This window comes from Atractosteus spatula, chromosome 7, assembly GCF_055471065.1.
Source record: "Atractosteus spatula isolate fAtrSpa1 chromosome 7, fAtrSpa1.hap1, whole genome shotgun sequence".
Taxonomy (NCBI): Eukaryota; Metazoa; Chordata; class Actinopteri; order Semionotiformes; family Lepisosteidae; genus Atractosteus; species Atractosteus spatula.
In genome coordinates, this window is record NC_142712.1 from 63,221,734 (window position 1) to 63,235,804 (window position 14,071).

At 39.1% G+C, this 14,071-nt stretch overlaps 1 protein-coding gene across 2 annotated transcripts in view; it reads right to left on the reverse strand.

Moving 5' to 3' along the window:
- Nucleotides 1-1,615: 1,615 nt before the first annotated feature.
- The window catches only part of sin3aa (SIN3 transcription regulator family member Aa), a 31,393-nt gene continuing 18,937 nt past the window's right edge, over nt 1,616-14,071 (reverse strand). For both annotated transcript variants that reach the window (XM_088920465.1, XM_088920466.1), the window contains exons 16-21: nt 12,981-13,150; nt 11,551-11,724; nt 11,161-11,253; nt 10,515-10,609; nt 7,324-7,528; nt 1,616-6,633 (exon numbers count right to left, since the gene is read on the reverse strand). In XM_088920465.1, coding sequence (XP_088776591.1) covers nt 6,412-6,633; nt 7,324-7,528; nt 10,515-10,609; nt 11,161-11,253; nt 11,551-11,724; nt 12,981-13,150 — 959 coding nt within the window. In that variant the 3' untranslated portion in view covers nt 1,616-6,411. The remainder of the gene's footprint in view (nt 6,634-7,323; nt 7,529-10,514; nt 10,610-11,160; nt 11,254-11,550; nt 11,725-12,980; nt 13,151-14,071) is intronic.

Below are 14,071 nucleotides of genomic sequence, written 5' to 3' on the forward strand. Positions count from 1 at the left end.
AAGGATTTCTAAAGACTTAGGCCTCCATCAGTCCACAGTCAGCCAGATAGTTTACGAGTGGAAGAAATTCAGCACCGTTGCTACTCTCCCTAGGAGAGGGCGTCTACAAAGATCAGTGCAAGGGCAATCCTCAAACAGCTGACAAGGAACCCTAGGGTGACCGCGAAGGGTCTGCAGGCATCTCTTGCACTTGATAACGTTTGTGTTCATGAGTCTTCCATAAGAAAAACAGTGAACAAGAGTGGTGTTCATGGGAGGTTACCTTGGAGGAAACCACTGCTCTCCAAAACCTTGCTGCACGTCTTAAGTTTGCTAAAGACCACCTGGATGTTCCACAGCACTACTGGGACAATGTCCTGTGGACAGATGAGACAAAAGTTGAACAAGGGGACTTGATACAAGTATTCAAAATCCTCAGAGGCATCAAGTCAGTCCAGCAGGTTTCTTCAGAATGAGCAGTGAAACATGAACCAGGGGACATAAGTAGAAACTACTAGTAAGTGCATTTAAAACAGAAAACACGAAGCTCAACTTTACCCAAAGGGTTGTAGGAGTGTGGAACAAGCTACCCAGCCATGTAGTTGAAGCCAACACCTTGGCTTCTTTCGAGAAAGCACCAAGATCTTGGGAAGAATGAGCTACTTATTTCTGAATGGATTCCTCTTGTTTGCAACCGTTCCTTTGATACACAGAAATTAAAGTTTTAGCAGCCTATTAAATGTGAAGTACAAAGTTTAGGTCTATTTTTCGTGTGTACTTTTCCTCAACTGTGGTTATAATTAATTGCTTGCACTTCTATAGAGTGTAACATATGCTTATATATATGCTCAGGATCACTGACAAGAAGAAAAATAAGGCTGATTACCTAATCCTTTAAGACCAGACCTTTTAGCTTACCTCATCTGTAACCTTTTGATTTCTACAGGAGTGTTAACCTAAAAGAGGGAAATTAAAAGGAAATTTGAGATGTGTATCTTTCATTCCTCTGCACAGTCCTTCAGCGCCCTCTGGTGGCAAGAAAGACAGGGCATGCATTACAGATACCCAGCCCCACCTCATTGTTCAAATGCTACACTGAATCAATCACCTTCCTTTCCACCAACAGTAAATTAAGCCCAAAAAGTGCTGAAATAGATCAAATTAAAACTGTTCTTACTCTTTAATAATTTAAATTACTGTCAGTCATCCACAGTATTGTAACTACTTAAAACTTTCATACATCATAAAATCTGAAAGCTTAAAAACGTTTCAGTATAATGCATTTTGTCACGTGAACAAACAATTATTAAAGCCAGGTCATGCTACACTGACACAATGGTATGTTTAAACTGGTAAAGCAATTCTGAAAGGCAACCCCAGTCCTTCTGACCGAGTGGATTGTATTTTAACACCAATGCAATGTGGAATTCCTCTGCAGGATAGAAGACCTAGAAAAACAAATATAATTAAAAAATGGTCACTAAAATGGTCATTAAAAATGGTCACTGACCTAACCAAACTTGGCAGGCCATTAAGTTCTATGTTGTGTCTGTCCAAAACAAAAATAGACTAGTGTGTCTTACAGGCTCGCGTCATCTTAGGCGCTACGAGATGGAACAGAAAAAAAACACACTGCTCTATTTCAGTAATATTTTAATGGGAAATACTGCACTACACTCAAGTATACAACATAGTATATAAATCGTGTGGAGAGGTGGCAAAAAGGGTCACAGTAAAATGGAATACAAAAAGCAGTTAAACAAGTGCAGTTTTACAAGCTGGAGCCCCAACTCTCTCTCTTTTTATATTTTATACAGTAAATATAAAAATAAAACTGCAGTCCTGGGCACAAACTGTCCAAGATTTTGTCCAAGATTGTCTTTAGCTGGTGGCAGTAAGTGTTGGCAGTCAGGACCGGCCTTCTCAGCTGGTGAGAACTAAAGAAGACATCTCAGTGCACTGGTTTCGATCAGTTGCTCAGTACGGGGAGAATGTTATCTCTAAGCTCGCCGCAAGGTCGGGATCTGGACTCCAGCCCCTGTCTTTTCCTAAAATGATCTGACACTTTCAGCTATCGTTTGAGAATCCCACCTTGTTTGAGAGTCACTTTCCAACACTAAAATAACACTCGCACATAACGGAATTCATGCAGATGGCAGATAGTTCCCTCCATTTTCATCAGGGCTTTAGCTTTGACAAATGCTTCAGACAATGCAAATATGACGATCAAAAAAGCAATGTCATTTTGCATGAATTATCATAATAGAGGTGCTAAATAGGTATGGATTTTTGTTGAAGGTCCTTGTAGAGGTTCTTAAACAATTGTGGTCCAATCCTCTCTGTTTTAAAGGAGTCCCACCCAGCACTGAGACAGCGTTACGTAAACTGACAGTGCCCAAGAGCTGCAGAAGTGCCTTTAGAGAAACACTCACATATTTCATATAGCAAAAGACGAAGAAACAAAGATTTATTTCTAAAACAGTGTATTGATAATCAAGATGAATTGCCCAGTCTGTCCTTTTCAGCCATATCATTTTCTAAATGTAAGCTTAGACCTCAAAATTAGTTGTACAAGTATCTAACATCAATGAAAAAGAATGATTCTTTTAGCTTGTACGGAGACAGCCGTATGCTTTTTTTTGCCAGACATTTTATATCAGTTTTTTTCTCACCAGGCACAGTAGGGTATTAAAAATGCACCCCAAACAGGAGGAGAAGATTCAGGAATAGTTTTCAGATAAACACATTCTAATCCAGATTTAAGGTCTTATATTTATACAAAAATCCTAATGCCTTATTTCCATATTTGGTTGGTTTATCCATTTAGAAACGATATTACAAACAGCATAACACTGCCTTAGGTTACTTCCATCTCAATGGAAAATGACGGCAAACTGCCCCTTTAACAACCTTCCCATATTAGCACAACAAGTCAACTAGATGTTCAAAGGATTAAACACCACAGTCAAACTACATGGAATTGGAGTACAGCTATGATGTAGGAAGCTGTAAAAGGTCTTTTGAATGCAATGTGTCATTCAGATGTAATGTAGAAACAACACTGAAGTTCTTTAATATCTTTGAATATCAGTAAAAAAAGAAGCACTACTTTCAGGACATTGGGCACTTTGATTTTCTGGCCAAAAGTCAAAGCATGGAACCTCCTTTGCCAGGAGGTTAACAAACTGCAAAGATGTTGATGACACTTAGTGTGCATTGTCATAAAGCAGGTTTAAATAAAAAGAACAGGCTGAGAAATTTTGCTCTGCGTAATATAATTGTAAGAGACAACCACTCATACATTAAGAAGGCAGGGATTTCTAGAAGAACCAAGAATATCTATTAAAAAGCACCATTTTAAACAGAATCCTACCTCTTAAAGAATAAGCACAGGTACTCTTAAAAATACAAATACAATCGAATTCTCAAAACAGAAGGTAACTGGGAAGAAACACTGAATTACAGCTACAAACATACCGAAGGTGACTGACCTAAATTAGACTTAAGACTGATTTACAATTCCGTTTAATAAATGGTCACCATCAAAAAGCAAACCTGAAAGGCAGAATTGAGTCTTCTACTATTCAGAGATCAAAAAACCATGCCCCATCTGTTATAGTGCTGGACTGTCTTAAACCAATTCCCAGATGGTAAATGCAGGGACTTTTGCTTACCTCAATTGTCTTTAATCTGAGACACAAAGAAAGTTTAAACCAGGACATGAGACAAAAAAACAACTTTCCAACATGTACTAAATAGCTTTCTGGGCTTAGCTTGCAAAGGGCAAAAATCCAAATCTTTGTACATTTTGTAAAACCAATGAATTGTCTTTAAAGACCCTACGGCAGCCTATCAAACAATGAAAACCACTTTAATATCAGGGAAAACATTCCATCGACCTGCCTTTACACACAGTGACAAAACAAAGGCGAATGGCTACGCTGAACAGAGCCTCCAGGACTTTTTTTTTCTCATTCCACCTGAGCTCTTTGGATCATTTTTCCCTGTCTTGCCAAATTTAAACGTGGCCTAACTGCACTAACCGTTGTCCCTTAGGACCAATCAGGGTCAGACAGCCATGCTGTTCATCGTGCAAACCCACACCCTTCCCATGGAAGGGAGAAAGAACGCAAATGTGGTTTAGGAAAAGTGCAAACACACACATGGGATCTTGAGTTCCCAGACCACTAGAAACCCATTTAAACTAAAGACTCTTTCCAGTGGCGAGATGATAAAACAAGGAACAGTTAACACCTGCATTGCCTCTTTTAGTGCATTTGCCTAGCTGTATTCCCACCCTCATTGCACAACGAACGTGCAGAAGTCGTGGTACCTGCATAGATGAACTGGAGCCCCTCGGCCGTTTTGCTCCCCCGTGCTGAAAAGAGTTTGCCTCGTGAGAAAACGTGCCAAAGACATCGGGTCCATTTGCTACAAATGTCATTTTTATTTTTTTTTAAATAAAGTTGAAATAAAGGGGCCATGATGATTCACAGAAAAGACATGCTGTGACATTTTGCTGTTTGCTTAAAAATGCAGATCTATATTTTAAGCAGAAATTTATCCAGGGTTACTTAAATGAGAAAAGGGTAATTGTTCAATTAAATAATTAAAAAAATAGACAACCCACAAGAGGGTGCTATATTATTAGGATTACATTTCCAATAATAACTTCTTTGAAGAAGTCACTTTCTGTACAACATGAGTATTAGCTGATATTTCTTCAATATCACATCTATGAAACATGTTCAAAATATCCAAATGGGCATTTTAGTATAATGTGAAATAAAAGCCAAATCTTTTCCTTGAAATTTCAAGTTTAGGTAATGGGGTCACAAGAACATTTTTCTGATTTTTTTAACGATAAAAAAGTTTTAATTTCAAAAATCCTGGATAAAGTTCTACTTATCAACATTTCTTTAGCTTTAAAAAAACAAAAAAACAAGAAAAAAACAACTATCATTATAAATCAACTCCCTTTGGTAAAAACTGTAATAAACGGTGTCTTGCATTATTTAAGTACTATAAGCCACCTCTCACTACACAGTAAGCTTGTAAAGTACGCTAGCACATCAATGCAGATCTCTGTAATAAAAAAGGTTTGACACTATATACAATTTATTTACAAAGTTTAAGCAGTGTGTGGGTAGTCCATTCTTATTGTTCTTGGTTCGTGTGTAAAAGCTGGTGTATTGGCATCGAGCATTGCCAGCAACTTTGAAGGTACTGTACTGGGGCGGCCAGGACTTTTTGTGATTGTGATATATATATTTATATATATTTATAGTGTCATATATCTGACATTTCACAAGATATACAATTTTACAATTTGTAGTCAGGAACCTTCATGATTGGCCCGACATTACTGTTAGCTCCTTAATTATTTTACAAGAAATGCTGCAGTGCATTTCTTTTTCCAGAGTTTTTTTTTCTTGCTACAGGTAATTCTTTTTAAAAAAACGCTGCCTTTGTCTGAATAAGGTACTTTAAATAGTTTTAATAAGGTATCAAGCTGTCGACCAAGACTTGCAATTGACCAGTCCCTCGAAGCTAGGAAACCGCTTGGGAAACGAAGTTTTGTTGGAGTTTTTGTAAGTAATCTTGTTGGTGGAAGGTTCATAGGAATACTGTTATACTGCAATGCTTACCTCAAGGGATAATATGTTATATTTGAATGAAACCAACTTCCATTTCCGTTGAAATGGTGGCGAGCCATGAAACCCGTTAAAAATCAGGCCTGTTCAACCCAAAACAAGAGCTTTTTAAATCCCCAGGTCTTTCTGAAAAGTGAAAGTGCGTCATCTCTGAATAAAGTGTGCATTTTCCCCAAACCTTTTAAAAATGCACACCCCAAATTATTCTCTCTTTCCAACTATGAAATTATGGCCACTTGGCCTCACACACAAGAAAATCATTTACCTGCTTGAATTTTAACGGATTTTAACAAAAACCCTGGCTTGTCCCTTTTAGTTTTGCCCCACCCCTCGCTACTGTGATACTTGACAGATTTTAAAATGGCTCTCAACATCTCGGCTGCATTCCAGCAGGTAACTCTTACCACCCCATCCTGATGGGCCTGAGCAGCATTCCAAGTATGATATTTACGGTTAGAAGATTTAAGGTTGTTATGCGATTGAGTGGCCAGCGAAGTTTACTACGGCATTCAGGGTCGGGGGGGGTGTTAAGAAACAGGTCATGCTTTAACTAGTTTTGGCACCAAGGCCCTGCAAGAGCAGGTACAGCTAAAATGCTGCTAAAATCAAAACAACAACAAAAAACAATCCACCAGCCGCCCACAGTACAATATGGCAACCAGCTGTTTGCCACTTGGTTCCAATAAAGTTGTTGATAAACCCCCCATCCCCCTTCTCCCCAAAACCTAACAAAACAGACCCCCTTTCCTCTTCCCAGGGCACGGGAAGATGATGGTGCTTAGTACTTTGTTCCGTACTTGACACGGTATTTGTTGATGCTCATGAAGTGTAGGATCTCCGTCTCACAGGAGGTTGTGCAAGGCAACAGTCCCTCCAGCCCCTCTCCCATTAACCACTTGTTGGTGTCGGCGGCCATCTCTCTGGTGACGTGCTCCTTTGTCCACTTGTCCACCCAGGCCTGGAAGCGCTGGTGCAGACGTTTGCTGACCCTCTCGTGCGACTGCAAACAAAGTCGGACAGTGTTACAACCCCAACACATACTCCTGCCCGAACCATGCCACGCGGCGACGCAAACATAGAAATCCCTTTTTAGAAAAATGCCTGGATCGATTGCTCGATCAGTTTTCAGTTTAGTTTATTTGTCAGATGCAATGAAATGCTTATTTGCGTGTAGGCTCCAATACAGAGACATTAGGGAATCATCAAAACATGAACACAGAATATTAGCAGCAACAAAAAAGTTCAATAACATACAACTTAAAAAACAAGTCAGAAAAGCAGTGTGAGAAGAGAAAAAAAACATCAGTGTGAGTCAGTGGTAGGGGCAGAGTTCAGCAATCTAACAGCCCGCAGGAAGAAGCTGTCTCAGAAACTGGACATATGTGCCTTTATGTTCCTATTACGCTTACCAGGGGGCAGGGGAGAACAAAAGTGAGAAACCAGCATAATGAACAAACAGGTATGAAATCAGGGGGGGAATCACCAGAGTACAAAGCTTCTAACTTCCAAATGGGGCACAAACGCCTGCCCTCAGAGTTCAGATACTCACGCCACATCCCTGAATGTTGTTTTTTTCTTGTTTTTAAAGCCTTTTCTTGAAGAATAATTTCAAATAAAAATTGAGCAGGTCATTCAGAAGGGGGGAGGGGTGTGGGTGTACCTTCAAGAACATTTCAAAAAGGATCACTACCTGGTGAGCCCGAAGCAAGGCTGTGCGCCGGTACATGTAGTCTTCTGATTTGAAGACATAGACCATCTTGTAGGAATTGAGCTTGAACTTGCACTCCATCTTATTCAGATTCTCCACGTTCTCCAAGGTCTTCTTCCCACCTTCCTTGCCCTCCTTCTCCTGCAGCTCCCTTCCTCGCTGGCATTTGCGTATCCGACGCAGGTTCCTTAGTAGGAGAGAGGAAGAAATGCTTTTAAACAACCGCCTTGCTCAACATGGCTGAAATCCACAATCCCACCAAGTCCAGTATTTGAGTTCTAGTCCCGATTTCCATGCTTACAATCCACACTATTAAAAATCAATCAGTACAAGCAGTATTAACGCAGTTGCATCTAAATACAGTGCACTTCCGTTAGAAAATTTACCAAAGAATCACTTTTCATGGAGTTTATGTCCTTGATGCACAACACATTGATCCAACAAATGACACAATCCACTGTATGCAAGCATTAAACTGCAATGATTTTCCCCACTTCAATAAGTAAAGTAAAATTTGTACTTACCGTAGAAGTTACTGGTGAGTGGGGACAGAAGCCATGAATCAAATTTTGCATTCAGGGCTCCACTTAAACATACAGCTGTGAACTAGCTAATTCTCATAAAATGAGAAAAAAACAAACTGTTTATATAGTCACCAAAAAGGTTCACAAACCACAGATTTCACTAGAAGTTCATTGCAAATCTTCAAATTACAACAGATGTTAATACCCAGGAGAGAATAATACCACATCTAAGCACCTAGAAAAACGGTCTGAAAAACAGAATTAGACTTTTGATCAAGTAAAAATCTGCTTGTCGATCCCTTCTAAAGACTACTAAATTTTTAGACTCCGAAAGCAGGAGGGTTTTACACACATTCAGCGATCTGTGCACAAAACAGCATTAAAACAGGTGGATTTCATTTTCTTAAACGTCTTGCACTGGAGAGGACAGGTAGATCCACCTGATGCAAACATTCGCATTCGTCCTGTTAGGCCAATAAGCCAATTTTCAGGTCTTGATTTTCCAAATGCAAGAAACATCTTGCAACACATTCAGACAACAGGGTAACAAATTCCCTAAAACACAAATAAATGTTTGGTTGTAGGCTTGTCCATGTGGAGAAGGCTATCACCATTTTCAGCTTAGAAATTCTGTGATTTAGTCCCTTACGGTGGAAAGAGCACAGTGCTCTGCATTTAACCAGACCTAATCTGTTTTATTTCTGCTGCACTTGTCAACAACCAGAATCAGACATATCTCTGATGTAGCAACCACCCTTCCACACATTTCTCTCAGACCTCTGAAAAAAATACACGCACATTTTGGGAATAAAATTCATACCAGAAGTTTATTAACAAGCCCCTCTGGCAAAGTACAGTGTAGCAGGTGTTAAATTAGAATCATATCAAGATTTTTCTTCTGCCAGCACTGTATTCTAGATCCCCACCCCCGGCCAAAATATTTAACGGGAGTGCACTGTATCTATAGGATGGTTATCACAGAAATTCACAAGAGAATAATATACACTCAGGTCTTTGAGATCATATACATCATTTAAAGTAATACATAAACATTCATAAAATTCTTTACACATACAGTTGTTTTTTGGAAAAAAATACATATGCACAAAATATAACTGTTGGATCCTGACAGACAATAAAACATTATTTTATTGAAATCTCAAGTTTTGCCCTTCATATCTGTATCATGTCAATTTATACCACCAGTGGAATTGAACATTTCTAATATTAATTGCACCTCTGGCTGTCATAAGATATATATTTTTTTAATTTAGTCTTGATTAAGGATCCCAGCTGATACTTCCCTACAGTCGCTACAATCATCTCATGCTCAACAGAAAATTCAAAGACTTTGCATATTCTGAAGTGACTTGCAACTAAAATGACAAGAACTACATGCTAACAAAAAATAATAACAAATTTCTTTAGGATAAACAAAAAAGTGCCTGTGTTGGTAAGATTTCAAGTACTAACTGCTTAAATATACAAAAGGACTAAATGAATACGAGACCAAGGCAAATAGGACTTCATGTGACAGAGTATTTTGAAATGCTTATCACAGAACAGTGGGCAGCAGGCTTCGAATCAGAACATAAGTTACAGAGACAAACTTTTAGTGCAAAACTCAGATGACACTGGTGGTATAAACTGTGCTTCCCTCCAGCAAAATATAAAACATTCCTTTCTGTTAATTTTTTTACCCATTTTCCATGATTAGTTTCTATACAGTAAAACAGAGAAATAAATAAAAAACTAGTGATCGGGGGATGCTAGAGTACAACAAAACCATCATGAATATTTTTCAGGCAGGCTGTTATCAGAAACTCCACTGAAGTAAACACTGCACATGGAATCCAATAACACTATTTTTCGGACATCCAATAGAATCCAGTATAAATGCCCTCATTTAAGAAAAAAACAATTATATTATCCTCTCCCAGTGTTTAGTGCACATTGTTAAATAAATAAACTCATGCCTTGGCACATCAAAATCATTTTAGAAAATACCCCTTTTAAGTCCAAGTGCAATATCGGCAATGTAACCCTTGCTGATCCATGCATGAGTGAAAGGGAAAAACATACAATAAACAGCGTCCATACTTTGTGCACCCATAGACTGAGTCAGAGTACAGTTTTATGGGGGACAGGAACAATAGACAAAGGTTTGTTTTAACTTATAGGGTTACCAAATTACCTAGAAGCTGTTAAAATAAGCCTCTACATTACAAATTCTGAAAAAGGTTTTACTGAGATATGGTGGGCATCACAAACATTCCAATCAAACAAACCTAAGACATCCAACCCCTTCATAAAACATTCTTTTGAAGGAATAAGACCGGGTTAATCCCCATTGTTGTGCCCTTATCTAGTCAAGCCCAAAAAAGTGCTTTCCTGTGCACTTATTTCTGGACACCTCCATCACCACAGCCAGTTTAATTATGGTAAATGCCAATGACACAGTTTTACTAATGGACTGGGGAAATCCCACGTTTCGGATGTCACCACAGAAGGGCTAAAAGTAGTTATTTAATCACATAAAATATTTGTATCCCACAGGCTTATAAAATTGTACTGCAACAGACGCAGCTGTACAAAGAGCACTTGGGCAGAGACCATCGTTCACACTGGGATCACAACCCAGACCCTCACCTTGGGAGAAAAACAGGCTTCTGTGCAAGATGCTCCCGCAGCTCCGGAGAGGTAGAATCTGAGTTCACGTATCTCTCAACATAATCTGACCAGCGCTGGAGAAGAAGCAAACATCACAGAAGCCGTCAGAAGAAACAGTTAATATTAAGGGAGTTCACACGTGAGAAAAGGGCTGTCTCGCTGCTAAAAACAGAGTAAGAGCAATGCGTCTTTTTTTTTCTTTAATCAGAAAGGATACAAAATAACTTGAATTAATACATTTGTACTGCGCCTTCTAAATACGATAGGCTTAGGAGGAAAATATTCCAATATGCTCCATAAGCATGAAGAGTGAAGTCTTGAACCAAGAACAGTGAGGGAGGTTAAAAAGACATGGATGTGCAAGGAAGGAATAGATATCAAAATCTAAAACTTCTCACAGTGAGCAGCAGGAACCATCTATAAAACCTATAGAATTCGGACACCTTGTTCTCCGGGTCGGTAAAATATGAAGCAGTGTGAAATGATCTGAAAATAAAGTACAGATGGAACAGTGCTGAAAACGAGCAGCTGAAACTCGTGATTTGAAGAGGCATACCTGCCAGACAGCGACAAGGATTCAAGCCATGAGGTCACAGGGAGTTACAGAAATCTATAAACAACTAACCTCTGCCTCCACGGGCTCGTCTGAATTCTCCTCCTCTGTGTCCAGGAGCTCGATGGTCAGCTGCACCTGCCCTCTACTCTGAATGAACATGAGCTGGACGACACACCAACAGCAAACATTAGCATTCACTGCGATTGTGCTTCTGAATACTTTTTTACAGCTATTCAATGCAATTGATCATCTACAAAAATAATCATTTGCATTTCATTTGAAAACCAAAAATACTTGGGGACATTAGTATGAGAATACGATGGATGAAACTTGATTCTAAATGTTTAGGTCAGTTTTTCTGCCGGTAATTTTTCAATATGAGAATTTTGTAAACTTCAGCTTGTGCACGGTTAACTGGTCTGACACCATGGTCGAAAAGATCCTGATCTCGATCTCTACCTTGAAGCAGTTCTCGTCCGACATCAGCTGCTCTGCCTTGCGCTGGTAGGCTGCCTCGGAGGCAGCTCTGGATGTCTGAGTGGACAGAGTGCCTCCAGTAGCTCCATTTGAACTCTCGGAAAGGTACAGGTCTGTCACCTGCACACAAATCTCATCACTCACAATGTGCTGGAGCTGGACAAAAGGAAAAAGCGAACACATCAGAATCAGTCAACACTGTACCAAGAAAGGGCATTTTCATGTTTTAAAGTTCATGAGGACTACATTACCATCTCAGTACAAGTCAGTATTGTGTTGTATACAACACATGTGTCTTATCCAGGTATATATTTTTTTTCCAATAACTATGAGTAAGGTCTGACTTAAATTTATGGAAAACTATTATTGCTGGCAAAGAAATAAAAATCAGAGAATGTGGTCGAATGATGAAGAATTCAATATAAACACATGGGAGATCTGGTTCCACATTTTTGGCTTATAAATTTGTTTCCCAGATTGCACTTTTCCTCCCCTCAGTTTACTCCGAAACATTTTACCAGGTATCCATTTTTATGCAATACCATCTCAATAGATGGCTTTGCATTTTAAAATATAAAACTCTATATGCAGAACTAAAATATGTTAATAGTGCACCACGACTGGCCTGCATGAAATAATGAAACTCAGTTACCAACATGAGGGCAGGAATCTATATGATCATGAAATTCCACATAAAAAAAATAACAGCAACCGAGACACAACATACACACTATACACAACTGATTATTTCTGTCAGTTTTGCTTTTCTCTATTCTATAAAGTTAAAATAATAGTTTGGGTACTTTATATTTTTTTTAAATCGCATTTTTGTCTTGATGCAGATTTTGTAAATAAGGCTCATGATTTTGCAAAACCTGGTTCATGTTTGGGCTTAGTAAACTGAGGTATTTACCATAAAATACGCCTCAACTGATCTGTAAAAATCGACATCTTCCACTTTAGAAACTGTTTTCAGTTTAAACTACCTGAGCCAAAACCAGCAACATCTCCTCAGGACCCAGGAGGAGATGAAGAATTTAAAAAAAAGATAAATCAGGGTAACCAATGGCAACAATGGCAAGGCTGAAACAATCGTGTCACGTGTGGCTGAAAATTGCTCATCCGAGAAAGCCTGGACTGCAGTCCAGAGGGGCAGCGTTTCAAATCCTTTTGCCCGCTATGTCCTGATACTCCGGGCACGTGTGGCTGAGCTCTGCCACGGAGAGCTAGGGATGGATTTTTCTTGGGTATCCTCAGGATCCATCAGTTACATGTGTTTTTAATCCCCGCCTTTTATTTTACGCAAATGTCACGGCGTCTGTAGTTTGGAGTGGAAAACTAAGCCGACGATTCCCTGGGCGTGCTCTTCAGCTTCGGACTCCGTACGGATGAGGAACGGCTGAGCTCCTTACCTGCCTGACGATGCTCTGGATGAGCTTGTCCATGGTGAAAGCGATGTAGGCGTGGATAGTGAACATCTCTCGCAACGAGTCCTCGTACTGGGACGCGTCCATGTTCCCATCCAGCAGGTTGCGCACCATCTCCAGGAAGGCGGAGTAGTAATCTTCCACCTCGATATCCACTAGAATTAGGAAAAGATAAGATGTAGTATTTACACACTTGCATGTGTAAATACTACACCTACACCCAGTAAACAAAGGTGATGATTACAATGTTAAAACTGCTTTCCAAAGACAGCAATAATTCAAAAGACAATTATCTTGCGAAAAAGATGAATTCCTAATGCAAGAAATTGTATATGGCTAATAGTGATCTCATCTTTATCTCTTTCCTAACTTCAGTATCTGACTCAACAATGTCCCCTTTCTTGAAGTGTAAAGTTTAATTCCAAGCGTAACTAGTAAAATATGACTTCACTTCCCACATTAGGTATTCGCTATTCACTGTCTGCTGATAACTGAAAAAAGGATTCTGTCGCATATGGCAATGTGTAACGTCTGTCTTCTTGCTTACTACACAAGCTTTTAGAATTTTGTTAGATTTTTTTAAAGTGATAACTACATCTGATTAGCTAATATTACGAAAGAAAGAAGGCCTTCAGAACACCAGTACCTTGTTCGGCACCATTGTACAGAAATGTAATCTTAATCTCACAGCCTAGAATTTAATTATTTTAGAATAAGAATTTTTAATTGTGAGACACACATTCACAGAGTCCCCCCCCCCCACAAAAAAAAGCAAGATAACAGTAAACCATAAATTAATTAAAAATAAAAAGGTGGAATATCATAATTTAATAACTCTTCACTTCCCTTGGTCAATACTAAGCTGAACCACATCTGGCAGCTACTACAGCCATTAGTCATCTTGGGTAAGTCTCTAACTTTGCACACCAAGATGGAGCAATATTTGCCCATTCCTCCTTGCAATGATGATCAACTAAAAACCAATAGACCAATAAGGATTATTATTGCCACAGGCAGCTATCTTGATTTCATTAAAACAATGCCCTGGATACACCGTCAAAACCCAAAGTATTTAT